Raw genomic sequence first — 26488 nt, forward strand, 5'->3', positions numbered from 1 at the left:
AGTTTAAAAAGTTGGTAGCAGGGCACGGTGGCTCCTGCCTATAATCCCAGCACCTTGGGAGGTCAAGGCAGGAGGATCGCTTGAGTCCAGGTGTTTGACATCAGCCTGGGCATCGTAGCGAGACCACATCTCTAAACAAAATTTTAAAATACGGTGGCTCACGCCTGTAATCCCAGCACTTTGGGAGGCTGAGGTGGGCGGATCACAAGGTCAGGAGATCAAGACCATCCTGGCCAACATGGTGAAACCCCGTCTCTACTAAAAATACAAAAAAATAAGCCAGGAGTGGTGGCGGGCACCTGTAGTCCCAGCTACTCTGGAGGCTAAGGTGGGAGAATGGTGTGAACCCGGGAGGTGGAGCTTGCAATGAGCCAAGACCGCACCACTGCACTCCAGCCTGGGTGACAGAGCGAGACTCCGTCTCAAAAAAAAGAAAAATAAATTAAAAGTTGGTGATTTAATGAAAATTGTCTCCTTCACTGACATTAGCCCTGAGAGGTCAGAGGTCGCACTGTAGACACCAGCTGTTGAGGCACAGGCGCTGCTCGCTCCTCTTAGGCAACTCTTAGGACTTTAACACTCCAGGGAAATCATCATGAAGTCAAACCGCTGCAGGGAACAGTCACACTGGCCCCAGGCCACACAACAATATCACTGGCAGGTTTTATCTTCTCTGAGTAAGTAAGATAAAGTGAAAAGCCTAGTTTAAGGAGCCGGCTTAGCTTGTTCAAAATCCCTGGGCCTGGCTTAGAGCAAGTAGAGACAGGTGTGGGAAAGGAAATAAATCAGACCAAGCTGAGCCCATCATTAAAGTTTAATTCTCTAGAAAGTTTATTATGAAGTATTTGACATACAAAAAGCCATAAAGAATGTCACGCACAGCTTGCCAGGAGCCAAAAAAAAAAAAAAAAAGACGAAAGAAAAAGCACGTTACAGTGAACGTCCATGTACCCATTGCCCAATTGGAGAAAGAAAACATGCCCAGTGTATTAAAGCCCCTGGTGCGTCCTCCCTGCCTGCCTCCTCTGAGTGAAGCATAATCCTAAATGTGGTTTCTTGTGTTATTCTAGTCTTTTTTTTTTAAAGAAAAATCTTTCTGCCAATGGGGATAATGATAATGGCTCCAGGTGGCCGAGGTGAGACTAAGAATCTGGAGAAAGAGCATCAGTCTGATGTAGCTTTTATTGAGTAAAGGAAAAAGGGAAATCAGCCACATGATACAGAGGTTCCAGTTGATCAGAGTGCGTAAACACCCTTCCCGTCTGCGTGATGGGAACCGCACCAGCACACGGGGCACGCGGAAGCCACTGCCGCAAGGGGATGGTTCCCACTCTCACGCACATGAGCAGCTCCTGGTCAGTCCCAAGAGGCAAGGGCAGAGGGCACGGTGGCTCTCACAGAGCTACTTTACAAATAAACTGTGTGTCTTCCTCAAGAGTCTCTTACAACACTTTTAAAAAACTGAACAGAAAATAGGGCAAAGGGCCAGGTGGCAGTGCCATGAGGCACATGGAATGTCCTGGTCTGTGGAATCGTGGAGGGTGACAGGAGCAGCATGATCAGGCATTGTATGACGAGGATGACACAGTGCCACCATGGCCTGTCCAGTTGGTGTGGATAAACTGCCCTGGTTTGGCCAAGAGTTCATAGGTGTGAGCCCCGAAGTAATCCCGCTGAGCCTAGGAAACGAGAGAGTAGGTTGGTCAGGACAGTCCATGGCGCACGCCCCAGAGGGGCCAGCCAGGTTAATCCCTGCTCCACAGGCTTACCTGGATGAGGCTGGCTGGAAGCATCTCATGTCTGTACCCGTCATAGAAGGAGAGGGCAGTGGTAAAACAGGGCATGGGAATGCCAGCCTGGACCCCAGTGCTGACTGCCCGCCGCCAGGAGTCCTGAGCACAAAACGCACGGCCAGAGATTAGTGATCTGCCCCCTGGTGACGCGGATAGATTTTCATTCATATCAATGTGGGTAAATGAAAAACTGATGGTTAGGCCAGGCGCGTTGGCTCACGCCTGTCATCCCAGCACTTTGGAAGGCTGAGGTGGGCGGATCACGAGGTCAGGAGTTCAAGACCAGTCTAGCCAACATGGTGAAACCCCATCTCTACTAAAAATACAAAAAAAAAAAAAAATTAGCCAGGTATGTTGGCACACCTGTAGTCCCAGCTACTTAGGAGGCTGGGGCAGGAGAATCGCTTGAACCCAGGAGGCGGAGGTTGCAGTGAGCCAAGATCACGCCACTGTACTCCAGCCTGGGTGACAGAGCGAGACTCCGTCTCAAAAAAACAAAAAACCAAAAACAAACAAACAAACAAACAAACATCACAAGTGATGGCCCCAGGGAGGTGGAGGAGCCACGGCGCCGGCCCCAGGGAGGTGGAGGAGCCACGGCGCCGGCCCCAGGGAGGTGGAGGAGCCACGGCGCCGGCCCCAGGGAGGTGGAGGAGCCACGGCGCCGGCCCCAGGGAGGTGGAGGAGCCACGGCGCCGGCCCCAGGGAGGTGGAGGAGCCACGGCGCCGGCCCCAGGGAGGTGGAGGAGCCACGGCGCCGGCCCCAGGGAGGTGGAGGAGCCACGGCCACGGCGCCGGCCCCGGGCTGCGTACCTGGCAGCTCCCAACGGCTGACTTAAAGAAGTCGTCCAGTAGGAGGTTCTGAAGTTCCGGGTTTCGATCAAATGCATCCTTTATCTTTCCTAGGAATACACTGAAATAATCAAGGGGGGAAAAAAGCAATGAATCTTTTTTTTTTTTTTTTGAGACGGAGTCCCGCTCTGTCAGCAGGCAGTGGAGTGGCACGATCTCAGCTCACAGCAACCTCCACCTCCCAGGTTCAAGCGATTCTCCTGCCTCAGCCTCGCGAGTAGCTGGGATTACAGGCACGCGCCACTACAACCGGCTAATTTTTGTATTTTTAGTAGAGACGGGGTTTCACCGTGTCAGCCAGGATGGTCTGGATCTCCTGACCTCGTGATCCGCCTGCCTCGGCCTCCCAAAATGCTGGGATTACAGGTGTGAGCCACCGCGCCCGGCCAAATGCAATGAATCCTAACCCTAACAGGGAAGTAAGCTGGAAGCCGATGTATACCCTAGTGAAACAAAGTTACATTTCTCGTTTCTTCAAGCTGTTAACCCTTTTCCTGTTTAGAAAAAAAGTGCAGCTCGCTGCCAGCGCTCATTTAATTTTACATAAACACGCTTTTTGAGGCTGAAGAAAATCTGACGATTTTCAATATGAAAATAATATATAAAAACTATTCTTGGCGTTATTTCTAAAGAGAACTAATATTAGAATCATCTGAATCACCAGAATCATCTACTTCAGAAAAATCAGATTCATCAAATGAATCTTCAGCCAACACGAGAACGATGTAACGTCATGTGTAGAAATGCTACGTTTTCTATGATTTGACATTTTCAATGAAAATACAGAGCAAAATTCCCAAGAGGCAAGGCCAGAGGGCACGACAGTTCACAGAAGTACTTTAAAAGGTGTAGTGTAGTAGGTGTAATGCGGAGCCGGGCGCAGTGGCTCACGCCTGTAATCCCAGCACTTTGGGAGGCTGAGGCGGGCAGATCACCCAAGGCAAGGAGTTCGAGACCAGCCTGGCTAACATGGTGAAACCCTGTTTCCACTACAAATACAAAAGAATTAGCCGGACATGGTGGCGTGCCCTTGTAATCCCAGTTACTTAGGAGGCTGAGGCAGGAGAATCACTTGAACCCGGGAGGCAGAGGTTGCAGTGAGTCAAGATCGCATCATGGCACTCCAGCTTGGGCAATAAGAGCGAAACTTGGTCTCAAAAGAAAAAAAAAAAGGTGTAGTGTGGACAATCTAGTTACAGCAACTGAGGTACAGTGAAGAAGGGAACCACATAATCTAAGCCTATCTTGTGCCAGTGTCCAGTGATGGGGCTAAGTGCCCATCCCTGGAAACTGCTCAAGCTAAGTGTCCGAAGATCGCACTTCTGCACAGCCGTGTGAGTCCTTCCCGTCGGACCCTGGGCTGCCTCTCACTTACCTTCTAATGATGCAGCCCCCTCTCCACATCAGGGCAATGCCACCATAATTGAGGGTCCAGCCAAACTCGGTGGCTGCCTGCCTTAGCAGCATAAAGCCTTGAGCATAAGAGATGATCTTGGAAGCGTAGAGTGCCTAAAGAGTGACACAGAGACCTACTAGGATTGCCATTAGGAGAGTGACCGCCTTATGTCTACCAGTCTTATTCTTATCAGCAGTGGAGATCCCAGAAGGGCCAATATTCTAGGAAAACACTGTAAATCAAGATCCAAGTCAAGGCTGAACTTCATTCCACCTGCCATCCTGTGGCCTCGAGTGTTCTCCCACCACAACCCCCACCCCCACTGCCTTCCGCAGGACCAACAAAGACCACTGCCAGGGACTGTGTCCCACCTTCCGAATGTCCTCCAGGAATGATTTCTTATCACCATCAAACTGGAACTTCTGGGGACCCTTCAGCTTTTTGCTAGCTTGAATTCTCTCATCCTTCAGAGATGATAAGCACCGAGCAAAGACAGCTTCTCCTACATGGGGAGATCGGGAAGAGGAAACAGATTACTGTCAGGCCTCTGAGCCCAAGCTAAACTATCATATCCCCTGTGACCTGCACGTATACATCCAGATGGCCTGAAGCAAGTGAAGAATCACAAAAGAAGTGAAAATGGCTGGTTCCTGCCTTTACTGATGACATTCCACCATTGTGATTTGTTCCTGCCCCACCTTAACTGAGCGATTAACCTTGTGACATTCCTTCTCCTGGCTCAGAACCTCCCCCACTGAGCACCTGGTGACCCCTCGGCCCTGCCCGTAAGAGAAAAACCCCCTTTGACTGTAATTTTCCACTACCTGCCCAAATCCTATAAAATGGCCCCACCCCTATCTCCCTTCGCTGACTCTTTTCGGACTCAACCTGCCTGCACCCAGGTGATTATAAAAGCTTTATTGCTCACACAAAGCCTGTTTGGTGGTCTTTTCACATGGATGCGCGTGAAAATTACCAAAGTTCGCACAGCAACCAGAAGAAAGGTGGAGCAGGAAAGTCTGTTTATACAAAGAGCTGAAAGTTTCAACCTTAGGCCACAAAAGTTGACATGGATTGGAAGGAACTTTATAAGAAGCTCTAAACAGTTAATTTGATAACTAAAACTCTTAAGACAATCTTCCAATACAAATATGAGTATTCAATCACAAAGATTAACATGAAATTCAAAAGGGAGTTTTGAGGGAAAATGAAGAGATAGAAACCACTGTTATGGCTGGGCAAGGTGGCTAACACCTGTAATCCCAGCACTTTGGCAGGCTGAGGTGGGAGGATCACTTGAGCCCAGGAGTTCAAGGCTACAGTGAGCCATGATCACACCACTGCTCTCCAGCCTGGGCAACACAGTGAGACCCTGTCTCTAAAACCAGTAAAATAAAATAAAAACCACTGTTATGTAGAATACTCAGTGTTGGTCCATGAGTAAAATTTCAAATTCAATTTAGAGGACCTTAATTTTTTTTTTTTTTTGAAGATTTTACATTGATAAGTCACATTTACGGACTCACCTCTCAAAAAAATGTTAGGTTTTTATATTTTACGGTTTTCAGTATAGCCGTAATCATTCAAGTTTAACCACTTTACTTCATTTGAATTAAAAAGTCAATGCAGTATTTTAATATTAAGACATTTAGTATTTTCAGAAAGTATCCCTTATAAAAGACTTGCTCAACTGACAATTTATAGTTAGAATAAATGACTCTTTAACCACTTTTTCCCCCATAGACAAAATGAAGTAAAATCTCAGGGAACTAACAGAGGACTTTATTTCTGAGGAAAGAGGAGCAGCTATGGCTTGAGACTGCTAACCCTACTCCAAACACACAAAAGCAGCTACCTCTCTCCTGGCCCAAATGCACACACAGGATGACTTAGCATTTCTAGAAGGAAGCTTTGTAAGATGACTGGTGCAACAGGCTATGAGGCAAACCCTTCCTGTTAGAGGGGGGGAGAGGGCAGCTGGAAGACTTCCCTGTTAGTTCACAAATAATGATGGCTCCCAGCAGGGGGTGGGCCCAGCCACCCTGGGGGAAGAGGTATATGGATCCACAGGAGGAGAGTAGGATTCTGAGATCCTAATACTTACACATATACTTGAGTCCGTGATGAATAAATTGCTCCTAGCTATTGGCCCCTCCCTCCTCACCTATGTTATGGCTCAGATCGGCTAAAAGCAGCCAACTTCCTTCTATACAGCACGGAACTGTAGAAACCACCGACTTTCCTCCTTACTCTGCCTTACACCACACAGTTCATCAACAGGGCGAGGCACAATGAACAGGGAGGTCAAAAGGGGAGAAGAGTCAAGGGAGAGAAAGGCAACCTGTATCCAGAGGAGCAAACAGGAAAAATTCTGTTTTATTATTTTTGAGATGCTTCTTTTTTTTTTTTTTTAGCCGGAGTCTTGCTCGGTCGCCCAGGCTGGAGTGCAGTGGTGTGATCTTGGCCCACTGCAAATTCCGCCTCCCGGGTTCAAGTGATTCTCCTGCCTCAGCCTCCTGAGTAGCTGGGATTACAGGCGCGGGTCACCATGCCTGGCTAACTTTCGTATTTTTAGTAGAGATGGGGTTTCGCCATGTTGGTCAGGCTGGACTCAAACTCCTGACCTCGTGATCCGCCCACCTCGGTCACCCGAAGTGCTGGGATTACAGGCGTGAGCCACCGCGCCTGGCCCAATTCTGTTTTAATATAATGAGAACAATCTGCCAGAAGCAAAGATCAGCCTCTCATTAACCACGAGAGGCATCTTTCGTTCTCCTTTTTCATTCCTGCCAGAAGTCTATGTATTTTATTCTTAGAACCACCTTTGCTGGGCACGGTGGCTCACGCCTGCAATCCCGGCACTTTTGGAAGCCGAGGCGGGCAGATCCCCTGAGGTTAGGAGTTCGAGACCAGCCTGACCAATATGGTAAAACCCCGTCTCCACTAATAACACACAAAAATTAGCCAGGCATGGTAGCGCATGCCTGTAATCCCAGCTACTCGGGAGGCTGAGGCAGGAGAATCACTTGAACCCGGGAGGTGGAGGTTGCAGTGACCCGAGATCATGCCACTGAACTCCAGCCTGGGTGACAGAGCACGACTCCGTCTCAAAAAACAAACAAACACACAGAAAACCACCCCCCCCCGGCCAAGATTTTGATATTGTTAATCCCCTCTCATTTTATGTTTATTTCTTTATATTATTTCCTTATCTTTCTGAGTTTGATGCTTAGCTCACTAATGTAAGATATAAAACAAGTGGGCAGGATACACACCAACTTCAGGATAGTGGCTTTCTTCTAAAAGAGGAAGGAGAAGGAACTTAGCAAAACAACGAGGACTCAAATGGATAGGTAATTTTTATCTTTTTAATATCTAGGGGAAAAAAGTAAATTTTTAATAATTTCTGAGTACACAAGCATATGTTATTCGCGAACTTTTTTTGGAGGGGATGGAGTCTCATTCTGTTGCCCAGGCTGGAGTGCAGTGGCATGATCTTGGCTCACTGCAACCTCTGCCTCCCGGGTTCAAGCGATTCTCATGGCTCAACCTCCTGAGTAGCTGGGATTACAGGCACCTGCTCATTTTTTTTTTTTTTTTGAGACGAAGTCTCGCTCTGTCGCCCAGGCTGGAGTGCAGTGGTGCCATCTCAGCTCACTGCAAACTCTGCCTCCCAGGTTCAAGCAATTCTCCTGCCTCAGCCTCCTGAGTGGCTGGGACTACAGGCACGTGCCACCACACCTGGCTAATTTTTTGTATTTTTAGTAGAAACAGAGTTTCATGATGTTAGCCAGGATGGTCTCAATCTCCTGACCTCATGATCCACCCGCCTCGGCCTCCCAAAGTGCTGGCATTACAGGCATGAACCACTGAGCCCGGCCCTGTTATTCATGAACTTTTCTATGAAAAATTTCACTCAAGTTACCTGCCTCATAAATAAAATCTTAGATCACTGACTACAATTACATCACTAATGCTAAAATATTCCAAAGATAAAACTGGATAGGAAGGACAGTCACTTCCGAATTTACCTCACAGTTTGTACGAATGAGATAAGAACTACAAGGAAGAGAATCAAAAGCAGCGTCAGCCTCTCTCACACTGTCAGTTTCTTCAACACAAGAAAGAGCAAAAGGCACTCTGAAAGCTGAAGAAGGCTGAAGAGATTCTCTAAAGACCAGTCTGTATCTGTCCTCCAGACATCAAGATCAGAATAGTGGACGAAAGGGCCCATGTGAAAAGCATAACATTACCAATGAGGGTGACGGGTACGCCGTATTCCAGGGCAGAGATGGCGGTCCACTTCCCTGTGCCCTTCTGCCCCGCGCTGTCCCTGATCTTTGGCAGCAGGTGTTTGCCATCGGTATCTTGGAACTTGAGAATATTGGCTGTGATTTCAATCAGGAATGAGTCTAGCTCTGTCTTATTCCAATCCTCAAAGGCCTACATGCAGAACACAGGAGAGAACCATGTTAGAGGAATGAGGGCTGAGCAAGGAAGCCCCTTGTCCAATGTCCACGCTGACCAATGCTCACGGTTGCCAGCAGGCTCTGCTCGCGTCTGCCTGGGGACTTCTGCTCCTGCTGGTTGAGTTTTATGCTAACCCAGAGTCAGTTGTGTTTGTTCTGAACCTGGTTATACTGAATTTCTGGCCACCAGAAGTGTTGTCTCCTCAGAGGCAAGGGCTCCTCACTTCACTTAGGTCTCTGTGCACTGTCGCCTCCTCAGAAGCCTTCTGCAATCACCGGATCTTGTCCCAGTTTACTCTTCGTTCTCACAGTCATCGCTAACTAGTTTGATATTGTTTATTTATTTCTGTCTGTCTTCCCAGCTCCGGGAGGGCAGGCACTTTGCTTTCTTCACTAGTATATCCCCAGCATTTAGAATCATGCTTGGCATATAGTAAAGCACTCGTGTGTTTGCTGAGTGAACACGTTAAGTATTATATATACCAATAAAAAATGAACACAAAAAGAATAGCACTGTTTCTGTGAAAGAAAACTAAGGTAATGTTTTAGAAAGAACAATTAACAGCAATCCAGTGAAACAAACAATAGTCAAAGTAAGTGAGGATGACATGAATAAAAAACTAGGAGGACAACAACAAAAAATCTGGAAAGCTTCTATACTGTATGCCTTGCTAGAGTCTGTAAATCACAACCCATTGGAAATAACTGAAACTAGAAATTCTAGATGTAAGACACGACTAGAAAGCGCATCAGCAAACCATACTTAACGAGAAGGCCTTGGCCCTCCAAAAAATGGCGGGTGAATGAAAGTCCTTTCCTATGTTTTCAGTTAAAATCTATGTTTACCTCATGATAAAGATACATTCATCTAAAGTATTTAGGGAAAACAAAAGTATGGATACCTGCAGTTTACTTTGAATGTATCCAAAAAATAAGATGAAATTGGTGGGGGATGGACAGACATTGCTAAAGCAAGTACAGGAACCTGTGGATGGGAGAAAGGAGGAGGTGTGTATCCAGGTGTTCACTGTAAAACTCTCAAACTTCTGTGCTGCATGGTTGAATATTTTCATAATAAAATGTTGGGGGAAATGCTTCAGCTTCCCTACTTGGACTGACTTTTCAGATTAACTATCAAAAAGCCAATCCCAACTTGATCAGGAAAGAAATCTGCTGCTGCATCTGCCATGTGGGACAACTGTGGGAGTAAATGGGACAGGTATGTGGAGTGACACAGTGCCTGACACCAGGTAAGCTACGCTAAATGGTGGTGATGATAACCACCCAGACTCTGTGGGGACTTTCTGCTTAGTGACTAACTAGCATAGTGTATAGGCCTATTACTAACAGTTTCCCTCAAATTAGGCTGAGTCCATGCAGGCCACCCGAATGGCCAAGGGGATAGGAATGAAGAAAAGATTCGGTGTCTGTGGCAAAGTGGGCGCTCCCTGCAGAACGGACACACAGGCAGTGCCGGCGCCTCACCTGGGCCATCTCGTCCTGTGCCATGCCCAGCACGTCTTTCATCAGGTGGTATGCCTCACAGATCAGCTGCATGTCCCCATACTCTATCCCGTTGTGCACCATCTTCACGAAGTGGCCTGCTCCCTCATCTCCCACCTGTCAGGACAACAAGCACCAAGAGGCCTTCAGAGAGACAGGCGACACATCAGATAAGTCCACATCAGCTTTCATGCCAACATCCCTGGCAAGGCTACCTCTCCACACACAAAATAACAAGTATAAAATGAGTACAGCATTTTTGATACAAGAATCATATAGCAATTCAAAGCAAGCTTCAGTCCAGTACAATATTATTTAACACTAATTCTAGACTCATTCTTCTCAAGGTTTCTCAAAGTCCCTGAATTCACTTTCAATACTTATGGCTCTCTAGCCTGTATTTTCTACTCTTTCTCATCATTCAAAGCAACTCCCCACCTTCCCAGCCCCCACCCACAAGAAAAAAAGTCCTCTTTTTCCCAAAGTTACCACTTTTCTAGCAACTAGAGGTTAAAATATATTGGCTAATTAAATCACTTTTTTTTTTAAAATATAAATGTATTGTAGTTGTTCCTAATGGCTACTGAAAAGTAAAATGACCCTAGATCCAAGGTCTCAAACTTGTAAGCCCAGAAAGGAGTCCCTCCAAGGCCCCATCATTATATTTATATTTATATTTATAAATAAAGACCAGATCTTTATTTATAAGCTGGCAAGATGTATAAAATCAGAATACCAGTTAATGAATGTAGGATGAAAACCTTAACTATGGATCTTCGTGGTTACAAATGTTAGTCTGGTCAACACATTCTGGCCCTATAGACAAGCAACTGGGAAGCCAGATTATCCGAAAATTATTTAGTTGTCAAGAACTGGAACAAAGGGAGTGACGAGAGCCAAACAGTTCATGGCATCAAACTCTCAGTCATCTACACCCAGCTCCATGACAGGGACACACCTGCCCAGGAGGCCAGGTGTTTGGATGACCTGGGCAGTCTCTCTCCTGGCTGTCACCACCTGGACCGATACAACTGACGCTCACATCAGGACTCCATTGTCCGTGTTTCTTTTCTTTTTTTGAGACGGAGTCTCGCTCTGTCGCCCAGGCTGGAGTGTCAGCGGTGTGATCTTGGCTCAGCACAACACCTGCCTCCTGGGTTCAAGCAATTCTAACGCCTCAGCCTCCTGATGAGCTGGGATTACAGGAGCACACCGCCACACTCAGCTAATTTTTGTAGACATGGAGTTTCACCATGTTGGCCAGGCTGGTCTCAAACTCCTGACCTCAGGTGATCCACTCACCTCAGCCTCTCACAGTGCTGGGATTCCAGGCATGAGCCACCACGCCTGGCCTTGTCCATGTTCCTATTGCTGCCCCTGCTGACTTCTGATTTTGACACTCTGGCCACGCAGTAACGTGGCTGCTAACATCTTACTTCACCTTACCCTTCCTGCCACTTCAGCCATGAACTAAGGAGGGCCTGCTTGATCAACACACGTAGGGGCAAGGACTGTGCTTCTCTTCATGACTTTGTCCTAAGTGTGTGTATCTAAAAAAAAAGTTGCAGGCTGGGTGCGGTGGCTCACGCCTATAATCCCAACACTTTGGGAGGCCAAGGTGGGCCGATTACTTGAAGTCAGGAGTTTAAGACCAGCTTGGGCAACATGGTGAAACCCCATCTCTACCAAAAATACAAAAATTAGCCAGGCATGGTGGCACATGCCTGTAATCCCAGCTACACTGGAGGCTGAGGCATGAGAATCGCTTGAACCCAGGAGGCGGAAGTTGCAGTGAGCTGAGATTACGCCACTGCACTCCAGCCTGGATGATAAAGCAAGACTGTCTCAAAAAAAAAAAAAAAAAAAAAAAAAAGTTGCTACCACTCACTTTTATTGCAGTGATCTTTTTGTTTTTGTTTCTGTTTAAGAGACAGGGTCTCTCTCTGTTACCCAGGCTAGAGTGCAGTAGTATGATCACTGCTCACTGCAGCCTTGAACTCGTGGGCTCAAGGGATCCTCCCAAAATACTGGATTATAAGCACGAGCCACTACGCCCGGCCTTTTACCGCAGTAATCTACTGTCAGGGAACAGAGGTCCCTTTCCAATCCTTCACACTAATGAGAAGATTACTCAGCCCTTTACGTCAGTCCCAGCACCAGCCTCTTTCTACCCTAAGCAGATTCTGACTGAGCTCAATGGCCAACCACTGGTGAAAAGGTAAGGACAAGAGAGCTGCTGTAGCCAAAGCCACCAAGCACTGGCAGGCCTAGGAGGGAGGGCTTCCCGGATTCCTCAAAGGCCTGAGTCCTTATTTCAACCTCAGCGTTGATTTCATATAAAATAAAATTGAATAATAAAATTCACATTAAAATTGCTGATATAAAATTAAAGGGAATCAGGAGCTGAAGAGAGCTTGGAGATCATGTAATCCAACCCCATATCTTACAGATAAGGAAACTGAAGTCCATGAAGGGACGTGGCTTGCCTGATGTCACAGTTAAGTTTATGGAAAGCCAGAACTGCCACTTAGGTCTCCTGAGCCTAATGCTTTTTTCCATCCACAGCATGGCTGAACTACAATATGAGATAAAGTTTACTTTAACAACAACACGAGGCCAGGCATGGTGGCGCATGCCTGTAACCTCAGCACTTTGTGAGGCCAAGGCAGGCAGATGACTTGAGAGTCCAGGAGTTTGAGACCAGCCTGGGTGACATGGTGAAACCCCGTCTCTACAAAAAATACAAAAATTAGCTAGGTGCGGTGGCATGCACCTGCAGCCCCAGCTACTCAGGAGGCTGAGGCAGGAGGATTGCTTGAGCCTGGGAGGTGGAGGTTGCGGTGAGCCGAGATCACACCACTGTACTATGAACTAGGTTAGGCCTCATTCATATTCAGTGAGGGTGCAAGTCCACAGGTTACTTTGTTCAAGCACAGAATGCCTGAATCCCACACTACAGGATGGGGAATTTTCCACATTCATGGAATGTTGACACAGCAACAGTACCTTCAATCCTCCTCCTTTCACCCATGCAAGCAAACGCCACTTTTGATTCTGACATTCTTTCCTTTGGCCATGAAATAATATGGCTCGAAAAAATCTTATTTCACTTCATCCTATTCCTTTTTAAAGAATTCATCTTTTAGATGAATTATAGAAGGCTGCTTTTAATATCAACCTCAAGGCTATGAACAGTCAGGTAAGATACAAAGATGTGAACAGCAGGCATGCATTCTAGGCGTTGGTTATGCTAGCAATCAAAGATTGAGACGTTTATGTCACCAAGCTAACCCCTGGGAGACCACGGTGGCCTTTCTCCACGCACTTCATCACTTAGACACGCCCATGTTGCCAATTGGCTTTAAAGAGTAGCCCAGAACTTGCCCAGTCACAGCAGGGTTCTCCAGTTCCTACTTTTGCAGCAATGCCTTGGAAGATGGTCTTGATGTGCGGCCTGTGTAAAGAAACAGTGTGGTTCAGCTAATGAGAAGAGACGGGCCGAGAGCCCAATTACATACCCATAGACACCAACCCCTATCTTTCCCCTTCTTTTTTTTTTTTTTTGAGACAGGGTCTCATGTTGTCACCCAGGCTGGAATGCAGTGGTGTGATCTCAGCTCACTGCAGCCTCCTCAACCTCCCAGGTTCAAGTAATCTTTCTGCCTCGGCCCCCTAAATGGCTAAGACTACAGGTATGTGACACCACACCCAGCTCATTTTTTTGGATTTTGTAGAGATGGGGTTTTGCCATGTTGCCCAGATTGGTCTCGAACTCCTGAGCTCAAGTGATCCACCCACCGTGGATACCCAACGTGCTGGGATTACAGGCATAAGCCACCACCGCACTGGGCCCATCTTTTTCTTTCTAATGGGAGGTGGAAGTGCCCACAAAAAGATAATGAATGTGCTAAGTTCTCAAGGTCAACTGCAGACCCTTGACTGAAACTGGCCCCTCCTCTAGGTCCTGGTGGGCCCTCAAAGCAGACTGGACTATCGGACTGAGACTACAGACAGAAAGGCCGAGCAGAAGCATCACCAAAGCACCAGAAGAAATGTCTTCTTAGAGACAGGGTCTCACTCTGTTGCCCAGGCTGGAGTGCAGTGGCACAATCACGGCTCCCTGCAGCCTCAAACTCCTGGACTTAGGTGATCCTCCTGCCTCAGTCTCCCAAGTAGGTGGGGCTACAGGTGTATGCCATCACACCGAGCTAATTAAAAACTTTTTTTTTGTAGGGACAGGATCTTGCTATGTTGCCCAGGCTGGTGTTGAGCTCCTGGCCTCAAGCAATCCTCACACCTCAGCTTCCCAAAGTGCTGGGACCATAGGCGTGAGCCACCATGCCTGGCTAATTTTTTGTTGTTGTTGCAGAGATGGGGTCTCCCTATGTTGATGTGGCTGGTCTTGAACTCCTCGGATCAAGCACTCCTCCCACCTCAGCCTCTTGAGTCACTGAAATTACAGGCATAAGCCATCGCACCCGGCTCAGAAATTTCTATTGCAGCAGCAGCAGACAGTATGATTGCAAACAGCAGGCAATACGAAAGTTCCTTTAGAGATCCTCTTTTAATTTTTTCCCTTTTCTTTATTTCTCCTTATAATGGCTTTTAGCAAGTGAAGAGACCCTCTTTTATTTGTCTGGATGTGTGCTGCCAGGCACAGAAAGGTTCTGGACATTTGGATTAAGAACCAGGCAGCGTTTTTGAGAGCTACATGACCATTCAGAGAAAGGCCGCTGTTCATTCCTTCCACAGCTCAGCACACGGATATATTACTCCTGAGACTTTCCCTCACTGTTCTGCTCCCTAATGGCCAGTCAAGGCTTCCTCACAAAAAGTTTCTGGTACAGACATGAAATCTTACAGGGTTGCAAAGTTAACATTTAGGATTAGGGATGAAGACAGCCACACCGGAAACCGCAGAGCTTCACTGAACTTTTATAGTGTCCTTCTGGTAAAGGTGCCATTTGTACTTCTGCCATCACAGTATGAGGAAAGAGAACTGATGGAAACAACTGGAGCACTCCATATGTCAAATACTTTTACGTGCATTGTCTGCTGGTTGCCTTTCTAACTGCTCACTGTGCAGGTGCTTCGAGATAAGTATTTTCAAACCTTTTTTTTTTTTTTTTCTTAAGAAACAGGGTCTTGCTATGTTGTCCAGGCTGGCCTTGAACACCTGGGCTCAAGCAGTTCTCTCGCCTCAGTCTCCTGAATAGCTGGCACTACAGGTGCAAGCCACTGCACACACAGCTGTTTAAACTTCTGAGAAGCAGAAAGGCCTCTCTACTTCTGTGTTTTATTAATAACACACTGAAGAGAATCCCCAGACTCATTCACCAGAAAGGTAATTAAAAAAATTATTTTTGGCTGGGCGCGGTGGCTCACACCTGTAATCCCAGCACTTTGGGAGGCCGAGGCAGGCAGATCACGAGATCAGGGGATCAAGACCATCCTGGCTAACACGGTGAAACCCCGTCTCTTCTAAAAATACAAAAAATTAGCTGGGCGTGGTCGTGGGTGCCTGTAGTCCCAGCTACTTGGGAGGCTGAGGCGAGAGAATGGCGTGAACCCGGTAGGTGGAGCTTGCAGTGAGCAGAGATCGCGCCACTGCACTCTGCACCCCAACCTGGGCAACAGAGCAAGACTCCGTCTCAAAAAAAGAATCATTTTTTCTTTTTTACTGAGACCGAGTCTCGCTCTGTCACCCATGATGGAGTGCAGTGGTGAGATCTCGGCTCATTGCAACCTCTGCCTCCCAGGTTCAAGTGATTCTTGTGCCTCAGCCTCCCGTGTAGCTGGGATTAGAGGTGCCCTCCACCATGCCCGGCTAATTTTTGTATTATTAGTAGAGATGGGGGTTTCACCATGTTGGCCAGGCTGGTCTTGAACTCCTGACCTCAAGTGATCCTCCCATCTCAGTCTCCCAAAGTGCTGGGATTACAGGCGTGAGCCACCATGCCCAGCCTTAAAGAACCATATTTCAGACCAGGCACGGTGGCTCACGCCTGTAATCCCAGTACTTTGGGAGGCCAGGGCAAGCGGATTGCCCACAATTATTTATATATATATCGGATTGCCCACAATTATTTATATATGTGTGTGTGTGTGTGTGTGTATTTTTTGTTTGTTTTGTTTTGTTTTGTTTTTGAGACAAACTCTCACTCTGTCGCCAGGGTGAAGTGCAGTGGCGCGATCTCGGCTCACTAACCTCTGCCTCCTAGGTTCAAGCGATTCTCCTGCCTCAGCCTCCCGAAGTGCTGGGATTACAGGCGTGAGCCACCACGCCCGGCCAATGTATATTTTTTAATTAAAAAAATGTTTGTTTTACTTTTTTGTAGAAACAGGATCTCGCTATGTTGTCCAGGCTAGTCTTCAACTCCTGGGCTCAAATGATCATTCACCACAGCTTCCCAAAGTGCTGGGCTGTGATTACAGGCATGGGCCACTATGCCCAGCCTGTTACCCACGATTATTACATAAAGTTACTTTTGGGTTATATATCAGCTAAAAGAGGCAGACCTTATTCCTACATCCAGACATTGCACAGAACATTACCTAAACTGCTTCCTTAAAGCCTATTTAGAGGCCAAGTGTGGTGGTTCATGGCTGTAATCCCTGCACTTTGGGAGGCCAAGGCGGGCAGATCGCCTAAGGTCAGGAGTTCGAGACCACCCAAGGTAACATGGTGAAACCCTGTCTCTACTAAAAGGCAAAAAATTAGCCAGGCATGGTGGCATGTGCCTGTAGTCCCAGCTACTCAGGAGGCTGACGCACAAGAATTGCTTGAGCCCAGGAGACGGGGGGTGCAGTGAGCTAAGATCTCACCACTGCACTCCTGCCTGGGCGGGAAAAAAAAAAAAGCCTATTTAGAACGTCAGGTATCAGTCTTGATAGAAATAACAGAAGAAAAAAGGCAAAAGAGGATTGTGCACATATACTATATCAAAGCAACAAAATGTCTAGATAAAAGAAATTGCCAGCATCTCCTAGCTGTCACACTCAGGGCACCACAGAGATCAGGGTGGCAGAACTGCTCCTGGCTTATTCGTTCTCAAAGTCCAGCTCCCTTGTACAGAGATGGGCACAGTGCTGATGGCACTCACCACGCTTCTTTGTTCCCTCCTGGCATGAGCGATGGGCCATACCGGGCCCCTTCCTCTCCACCACTGACTCCGCTCCCCACAAATAAAATTCCCTTGGCCTTGAGGTCTCGGCACCGTCTCTGAAGGACAGAAAAATAATTTCATTATGCTTCCATGTTTCATTATGCTACCCAAAAATGTTTCCCTTATAAATGAGAGGAAGTATAAGATAGGAATGGAGAGCCTACATTTACAGGAAATGACCCAAGGATCTAGGAATAACTCATGACTCAGGAAAGTTAATCCCCTATGTGTAGGAGTTAAAAAACAAAACAATACAACTATGGACATTCACGATACCTACCTCATCCCCAAAGTAAAATAATTAAGCCAAACACACATTGGCATTTTACTGGAAAAGACCTTGAATAAGACTCAACGAAGAGTAGGTTTAATACAACTTAATGCCATTCAGCACTTCAGAGCACACAGGAATTCCCTCAGCATTTGATACCATTAGAGGAGTGGTTCTAAACCAGTTACAGACTGACATATCATGGATTACTTGGAAGGGGAAGGGGAGGAGTTAAAACGTAATTCTCAGCCTGCTGTATCTGAGTAGTCATCCTCTGAGTTGCATGTGTGACTGAGAATCCCACCCACCAAGTGTCTTTTTTTTTTTTTTTTTTTTCAGATGGAGTTTCACTCTGTCGCCCAGGCTGGAGTGCAGTGGCATGATCTCGGCTCACTGCAACTTCTGCCTCCTGGGTTCAAACAATTCTCCTGCCTCAGCCTCCCAAGTAGCTGGGACTACAGGCGCATGCCACCATGCCAGGCTAATTTTTTGTATTTTTAGTAGAGATGGGTTTTCGCCACGTTAGCCAGGATGGTCTTGATCTCTTGACCTCTTGGTCCACCTGCCTCGGCCTCCCAAAGTGCTGGGATTACAGGTGTGAGCCACCACACCCGGCCCTTTTGCTAAGTGTGTCTTAACAGAAAAAAAGGCTGAGAACTATTGTATCAGTAGTAATCTCAAAAAAATCAGTACCACAGGGCAGTTCACCCTACTGTCACATATGCGATGCTGACACTTTTTTCTAGAATGTTCTCAGAACCTGGAAGAATCTGGACTGAAGAACACTTACTGTGGTGTCCCTATATTCAGAATTTCCTCCGTCAATGATGATGTCACCAGTATCCAACAATGGTACCTGTAACCAGACACCAGCATTAAGATGGACCAACAATGAAACATACCTTGGCAAATTAAAACAAACAAGAATTTATTCCAAATAAACATAGTCTAAAAAGAGTCTCATTCTGTTGCCCAGCTTGGAATGCAGGAGTGCGAACATGGCTCACTGAAACCCTGAACTCCTGCAGTGGTGTGAACATGACTCACTGCAACTTTGAACTCCTTGAACCACAATTCCCAGCTAGTTTTAAAATTTTTTTTGTAGGCCGGGCGTGGTGGCTCACGCCTGTTATCCCAGCACTTTGGGAGGCCGAGGTGGGCGGATCACGAGGTCAGGAGATCAAGACCATCCTGGCTAACATGGTGAAACCTCGTCTCTACTAAAAATACGAAAAATTAGCCGGGCGTTGTGGCAGGCGCCTTGTAGTCCCAGCTACTCGGGAGGCTGAGGCAGGAGAATGGCGTGAACCCGGGAGGTGGAGCTTGCAGTGAGCTGAGATCGCAACACTGCACTCCAGCCTGGGGGACAGAGTGAGACCCCGTCTCAAAAAAAAAAATTTTTTTTGAGATGGAGTCTCACCATGTCGCCCAGGCTGGTCTCAAACTCCTGGGCTAAAAGCCTCCTGGCTTGGCAGGAGGCCAACGCACCCAGCCTATTTAATCTTCAATAATCCTCTCTGTGGCCAGAGCTGCACACTATTTAAAAGTTTAGGGCTGACCAGGCTCAGTGGCTCACACCTGTAATCCCAACACTTTGGGAGGTTGAGGCAGGAGGATCGCTTGAGTCCAGGAATTTGAGACCAGCATGGACAGCATAGCAAGACCCCGTTTCTATTTTTAAGTAAGTATACAGATTAAACACTGACTATAATGTGTCTAGAAGAGAGTGGGGATTCAGTAAATACATATCAAATGGTTTAGTGTATGAATGAATGATTTTATGACAACAGTTCGGAGGTCAGGAAGAGACAGAGCCTTGAACATGAATATCTACCTACAGCACACCAACCAGGCTGGGCTTTATTATTATTATTATTTTATTTATTTATTTATTTATTTATTTTTTTTTTTTTTTTTTTGAGACGGAGTCTCGCACTGTCACCCAGGCTGCAATGCAGTGGTGTGATCTCGGCTCACTGCAAGCTCTGCCTCCCGGGTTCACGCCATTCTCCTGCCTCAGCCTCCCAAGTAGCTGGGACTACAGGCACCCACCACCACGCCTGGCTAATTTTTTGTATTTTTAGTAGAGATGGGGTTTCACCGTGTTAGCTAGGATGGTCTCGATCTCCTGACCTCATGATCCACCCACCTCTGCCTCCCAAAGTGCTGGGATTACAGGCGTGAGCCACCGCGCCCAGCCTGGGCTTTATTATATTATTCAATCTTCCCCCTACAAGGCTCCAGTTAACATTACTTAGTATTTTCCTATACTGAAGAATAATCCACCATTTTTCAGTTTTCTCTGTCTGAAACTGAGCACAGGCAGCTTGCCACACAAAAAATTTACTATGTCCTTTTTTTAAACTCAGTGTTCTTCCTTTCTAGGTCATTTGATTGAAAAACAGTGGCATACTGGTTACAAATCCTTCTCCCTGTGGAAACAACCCCACTGTTGACACCACTCCTCTAGAAAGGAATGCTCAGCCTCCCCTGAGCTATCACTGCACTGCTTACAGCAAAACATTTCTTCTAAATGGGAGTGCCTGGGTTTTTTCAGAGTTGTTACTATATAATTATTTTGGGGTATCTAAACACATTATTTCCACTGGTTCCCCTACTTTTTTCTTCCAAAAAAGATATACCTGCTAAAGCCAACAAATTGTTTGGTACAAAAATAAGCATCCAATTCCCTAGGATTCCCTAAGGAGATCTTGATTTTATTTTCATTTTTTTTTTTTGAGACGGAGTCTCACTCTGTCGCCAAACTGGAGTGGCACAATCTCAGGTCACTGTAACCTCCACCTCCCAGGTTCAAGCGATTCTCATTCCTCAGCCTCCCGAGTAACTGGGATTACAGGCATGAGCCACAAAGCCCAGCTAATTTTTATATTTTTAGTAGAGACGGGGTTTCACCATGTTGGCCAGGCTGGTCTCAAACCTGGGACCACAAGCTTGTAGCTGGGACCATAAGCTTGCACCACCATACCCAGCTAATTTTTTAATTTTATGTAGAGACAGGGTTTCGCCATGTTGCCCAGGCTGGTCTCGAACTCCTGGGCTCAAACGATCCATCTGAACCAGCCTCCCAAAAAGTGCTGGGATTACAGGCCTGAGCCACTGTGCCCCGCCTTAATGTTTATTGAAATGTCTGTTAGTATTCTCAGAATTACTACCACCAAAGGACAAAGTTACTTCATAAGTGCTTATCAAGTTAACCAACACTGCAACAGTTAAGCAATCATTTGGTCAGAGCTTAGCAGAAATTGAAAAAAAAAATCTCTAGAGTTAAAAGAAGGAGAACTAAAGGAAGAAACCAAAAACAGCTGCTATCGTGGTAGCAGCTGAGAGCACAGCTGGCCTCACCAATTTCTCGATGAAATCATCCACAGCTTGCCCAGCCTTCACCAGGAGGATGATCCGCCGGGGCTTCTTCAGCTTGGAGACCATCTCTTTCAGGGACTGGGCACCCACCACTTTGGTTCCCTTTGCCTCATTGGCCAAGAAATCATCAACTTTGGAGACAGTCCTATTAAAAGCACAGACCTAGAAGGACAAAAGTCCTGAGTAGGAGATCCAGGACACACAAGACTTTCAGACTGTGGCCAAAGTAACAATGACCTTTCCATTCAACCCAAGTTCTGGGGAGGTCAGACCTGCCTTTGCCTTTTCTTCCCCCAGCTGTGGGAGGCTCACTGTAAAGTTATGTCACCTCATAGGATGAAAACGGCGGACAACCGAGGCGAAGGCCAACTACCCCCGGCGTGTTAGGTAGAATCCACAACCAACCTGTTAGGACTCTGAATCAAATCCAGGAACTGGCCGGTTCAACAGGCTCTATCTGTTGTTACTGATCATCCTGGCGTCTAAGCCACTTTAACATTTAGAAGAAACATTTTCACTCTCCCCAGATCTCATCAGGCAATCAAGTTAGAGCTCTACACAGCCAGCAAGCGTTCTCCTCCCGCACCCTTCTTCTCTACTTAAGACACTAATTCGTTCATTCGGGCTGTGAACCTCACCGACCCACAGGCACACTCCGCAGGACTAAGTTCGGGATCGGCCCGCCCACGCCTACAGGGTGCTTCTCCTTTCCATACAAAAATGCCACGAGCAGCAACAGAGCACATTAGCAAAGCACGGCCAGGGGACCCGTAAGCTCCCAAACCTATCGCCGGCCTCGGCTAAAGCGCCCGGGAACCAGAGAGAAGACCATGCGCCCACGCCGCTTACCACAAAGCCGTGGTCATTCATGTTCAGAATTAAGTTCTGGCCCATGACGGCCAATCCGATCAGCGCGATGTCAGCTCTAGAGAGGCAGAAACAGAACAAAGGAAAGAGTCAGCACCGCTCGACGCGCTGCAACCCAGGGGTCCGGTCCTTCCACATTAGGCCGTGACTGGGAGTCTGCACTTTCCTCCGCGCCTCCCGCGGGCCCCCAGAAGCCGGGCGCGCACGCTGCAGAGCCTCGGCCGGGCAGGCGGCCCCCAGCCCCGCCCTCGCGCCCGGCTCCCGCTGGCACGCGTCCCGCAGGTGTCCCTGCAGACTCGGCGAGGCCTGGCCGCGCCTCCTCCCAGGCCCTCGAAGGGACCTGCCCCGCCCCATGCCTGCGCGGCCGAGAGGGCAGGGGGCCGGGCCCGCAGGAAAGGAGCTCTGGGCCCGAGACGCCGTAGGGCCAGGGTCACAGAGCCCCAAGTGAGCTCAGGCGACCCCCAGGGTGGGAGGCGTCGGAGAGAACGAGGGAGATCCCGACCCCCAAAGAGTTCCCCGCCCACTGAGGCCGAGCCGGGCTGCCCCTGGCGAGTCACTCACTGGGCCATGGCGGCGGACAGAGCAGAACCGAAGAGCGGCGACGCGCGGAGGACGAGTGAGGGAAAGATCCGCAGCGGCTCCCTCCAGAAACTGCGGCCGCTCACGCCCGGCTTTTCGGCGCCGGCCAATCGAATGGAAGGGGGTGGAGCCATGAAGCCACACCATTGGCTCTCCCCGACGCCTGTTAGACCATCCGAGGCAAACGTGCCCGCCCACCCCCGGGGGCCGGATCAGTGGAGCGCCGAGCACCTAGATGACATTGCCCCGGCGAGGCTCCGGGCTCCCCGCCCACGCGCAGAGCTGTCCGCTCGTCCCAGCTGCACCTCGGTCCTGCAGGCCGTCCGCCTGGCGCAGCTGTAGCCACAGCAACTCACGCAGGACCGCGCTTTACAGTTTACCAGGCACTCGGATGCCTTTGGCGCGAGCGCCCGTCGCTCCTTCCTCAGGTCACTGCGGTGCACCGTGCGGGTCCGCGTCGTGTCCCTCCGCTCCGGAGCAGGGGCCGGGCGTGCTCGTTCAGTCCTGTGCGCACTCGGAATGGGGCCGGGGAAGGCTGAGCCTCAGGGCGACCCTGATGTGGAGCCGTGCGACCGCTCACTGCGGGTGAAGAGACCCAGGCGCAGACAGCGCAGGCGGGGTATGTATTGGTTGGAGTATGATGGGGTCAGGACTTGAGTCTTTTACCCAGGCCCGGAGATAATGGCATTGAACCCCTTCTCATTTTGTAGAGGCTATGTGACCCGCGAGATGGACCAGGTTAAATGCAGAGGCAGATACAAAAAACCAGCCATCTTAAGCCAGACATTTGCAAAGTAGCCAAGCAGCGCTTCTTATCTTACTGAGTCCCTTCTTGCTAGGAGGAAATTGTTATTCAGAAGTTTGAGTTTTAGATTTTTTTTTTTTTTTTTTGAGACGGAGTCTCGCACTGTCGCCCGGGCTGGAATGCAGTGGTGTGATCTCAGCTCACTGCACCTTCCGCCTCCCGGGTTCAAGCAATTTTCCTGCCTCAGCCTCCCAAGTAGCTGGGATTACAGGCGCCCGCCACCACGCCCAGCTAATTTTTGTATTTTTAGAAGAGATGGGGTTTCACCATCTTGGCCAGGCTGGTCTCAAACTCCTGACCTCCTGATCCGCCCGCCTTGGCCTCCCAAAGTGCTGAGATTACAGGCGTGAGCCACCGTGCCCGGCCTTTTTTGATGTCGTTGTTGAGATGGAGTCTGGCTGTGTCTCCAGGCTGGAGGGCAGTGGCGCGATCTGGGCTCACTGCAACCTCCGCCTCCCAGGTTCAAGCAATTCTCCTGCCTCCGCCTCCCAAGTAGCTGGGACTACAGGTGTGTGCCACCATGCCCAGCTAATGTTTTTATTTTTAGTAGAGACAGGGTTTCACCATGTTGGCCAGGCTGGTCTCGAACTCCTAACCTCAAGTGATCCACCCACCTCAGCCTCCCAAAGTTCTGGGATTAGAGGTGTGAGCCACTGTGCCCGGCCGGTTTTTAATTTTTATAAAGACCAGGTCTTTGCTCTGTTGCCCAGGCTGGAGTGCAGTGGCATGATCATAGCTTACTGCAGCCTTGAACTCCTGAGGTCAAGCAATCTTCTAGCCTCAACTTCCTGAGTAGCTAGGACTACAGGCATGCAACACCATGCCCGGCTAAGACATCCTACTTTAAAATATGTCAAACTTCACAGCACAGTTCTTTTTTTAAAATACAGATTTAATGAGATAATTTACATGTCATACAATTCAAACATTGTAAGTACACATTTGGATGACCTTTAATTTATACTGTTGTGTAGCCATCACCATAATCCACTTATAGAAAACTTCCATCACCCAAAACGTTCCTTTGGGCCTATTTGTAGTCAGTCTCTGCTCTCACCCCCAGCCAACCTCTGATCTACTTTGCATGGTTTTTGCCTTTTCCAGAAATTTCATTGAAATGGAATAATAGCATGTAATTTTTTTGGTCTGGCTTCTTTCACTTAGCATCACGTTTCTGAGGCTCATCTGTGTTGTTGCAGGTATGAGTGGTTTGTTCCTTTTCATTGCTGAGTGGTATTCCATTAATGCAATTGTGTCATCATTTGCTTATCCATTTATCTGTTGATAGACATTTGGATTGTTTCTAGTTTGGGAAATAAATAAATAATTCTGTTTTGAACTCATGTACAAATTGTTGTTTTCATTTCTTTTGTGTGTGTGTGTGAGATGGAGTCTCACTCTGTAGCCCAAGCTAGAGTGCAGTGGCACGATCTCGGCTTACTGAAACCTTTGCCTCTGGGGCTCAAGTGATTCTCCTGCCTCAGCCTCCCAAGTAGCTGGGACTAGAGGTGTGCCCCACCACACCCGGTTAATTTTTTTGTATTTTTAGTGGAGACGGGGTTTTACCATGTTGCCCTGGGTGGTCTGGAGAGCTACCGCCTTAGCCTCCCAAAGTGCTGGCATTACAGGTGTGAGCCACCACGCCCAGCCTGTTGTTTTCATTTCTTTTGGACATATACTTAGGAGTGGATTGCTGGGTTTTAAGGTAAGTGTAACTTTTTAAGAAACTGCTGGCCAGGTGTGGTGGCTCACACCTGTAATCCTAGCACTTTGTGGGGCCAAGACAGGTGGATCACTTGAGCCCAGGAGTTGAAGTCCAGCCTGGGCAACATGGTATAACCCTGTGTCTACTAAAAATACAAAAATTAACCCGTCGTGGTGGCACACGCCTGTAATCCCAGCTACTCAGGAGGCTGAGGCAGGAGAATTGCTTGAACCCGGGAGGTGGAGGCCTCTACTAAAAATAGAAAAACTGAGGTGGGAGGATCACCTGAACTTGGGGAGGTCAAGGCTGCAGGGAGCCATAATTGTGCCTGCACTCCAGGTCTCGCCCTGTCGCCCAGGCTGGAGTGCAGTGGCGTGATCTCGGCTCACTGCAACCTCTGCCTCCTGGGTTCAAGAAATTGTCCTGCCTCAGCCTCCCAAGTAGCCAGGACTACAGGTGCACGCCACCACGCCCAGCTAATTTTTTGTATTTTAGTAGAGACAGGGTTTTGCTGCATTGTCCAGGCTGGTCTTGAATCCCTGAGCTCAGGGAAATCTCCCCCCTCAGCTTCTCAAAGTGCTAGGATTATAGGCATGGGCCACCACACCCGGCCGATATAAAACTTTTAACAAAACCCCAGACTTTATTCCAATGACAATTTTTCTGCTGGGCATGGCAGTTCACGCCTGTAATCCCAGCATTTTGGGAGGCTGAGGTGGGAAGATCACTTGAGCCCAGGAGTTGGAGACCAGCCTGAGCAACATAGTGAGACCCCCATCTCTACTTAAAAAAACAAAAATTAAAAATAAAACTAGCCAGGTGTGGTGGTGCATGCCTGTAGTCCCAGCTACTCGAGAGGGTTAGGTGGAAAGACTGCTTGAGGCTGGGACATTGAGGCTGCAATGAGTCATGATGGTACCACTGCACTCCAGCCTGAGTGCCAGAGCCAAAACCCTGTCTCAAAAAAAAAAAAAAAAGAAAAAGAAAAAAAAAGGCCAAGCACGGTGGTCCACACCTGCACTTATAGTCCCAGCACTTTGGAAGGCCGAGGCAGGAGTATCACTTGAGCCCAGGGTTGGAGAACAGCCTGGGCAACATGGCGGAAACCCATCTCTACCAAAAAAAAAAAAAATTCAAAAATTATGGCCGGGCACAGTGGCCCATGGCTGTAATCCCAGCATTTTAGGAGGCCAAGGCAGGCAGATCACTTGAGCCTAGGAGTTCAAGACCAGTCTGGCCAAACTGGCAAAACCCCATCTCTACTAAAAATCCCAGCTACTCAGGAGGCTGAGGCAGGAGAATTGCTTGAACCTGGGAGGTGCCACTGCACTCCAGCCTGGGCAATAGGGTGAGACTCAGTCTCAAAAAAAAAAAAAAAAAAAGTGTCATTTACAATAACATCAAAAGAATAAAATATTTGGAATAAGACATTGAATTTAATAAAATAAGTCCAAAGCCTATACACTCAAAACCACAAAACATTGCTGAAGCAAATTACAGATCTAAATAAGACATTGTAACATGTTAACGGATTTGCAAGACTCAGTATCACACTGGCATGATCTCGGCTCACTACAGGCTCCACCTCCCAGGTTTAAGCGATTCTCCTGCCTAAGGCTCCTGAGTAGCTGGGATTACAGGCAAGTGCCACCACATCCAGCTAATTTTTTTTTTTTTTTTTTTTTTTTTTTTTAGTAGAGA

General features: G+C 48.0%; 1 protein-coding gene across 2 annotated transcripts; it reads right to left on the reverse strand.

Moving 5' to 3' along the window:
* Positions 1-807: 807 nt before the first annotated feature.
* Positions 808-23118, reverse strand: PGD (phosphogluconate dehydrogenase). 2 transcript variants are annotated; one of them, XM_016937582.4, is made up of 13 exons: positions 22260-23118; positions 21681-21756; positions 20814-20993; positions 18241-18306; positions 17117-17235; positions 13398-13467; positions 9996-10130; positions 8295-8484; positions 4413-4543; positions 4021-4154; positions 2607-2706; positions 1770-1892; positions 808-1679 (listed from the first exon to the last, which is right to left on the reverse strand). In XM_016937582.4, exons 1-13 carry the CDS (start codon positions 22409-22411, stop codon positions 1560-1562), a joined length of 1596 nt encoding a protein of 531 aa, XP_016793071.2. In that variant the 5' UTR covers positions 22412-23118; the 3' UTR covers positions 808-1559.
* Positions 23119-26488: the final 3370 nt, after the last annotated feature.

The sequence above is a fragment of the Pan troglodytes genome, chromosome 1, assembly GCF_028858775.2.
Source record: "Pan troglodytes isolate AG18354 chromosome 1, NHGRI_mPanTro3-v2.0_pri, whole genome shotgun sequence".
In the NCBI taxonomy this organism is placed as follows: Eukaryota; Metazoa; Chordata; class Mammalia; order Primates; family Hominidae; genus Pan; species Pan troglodytes.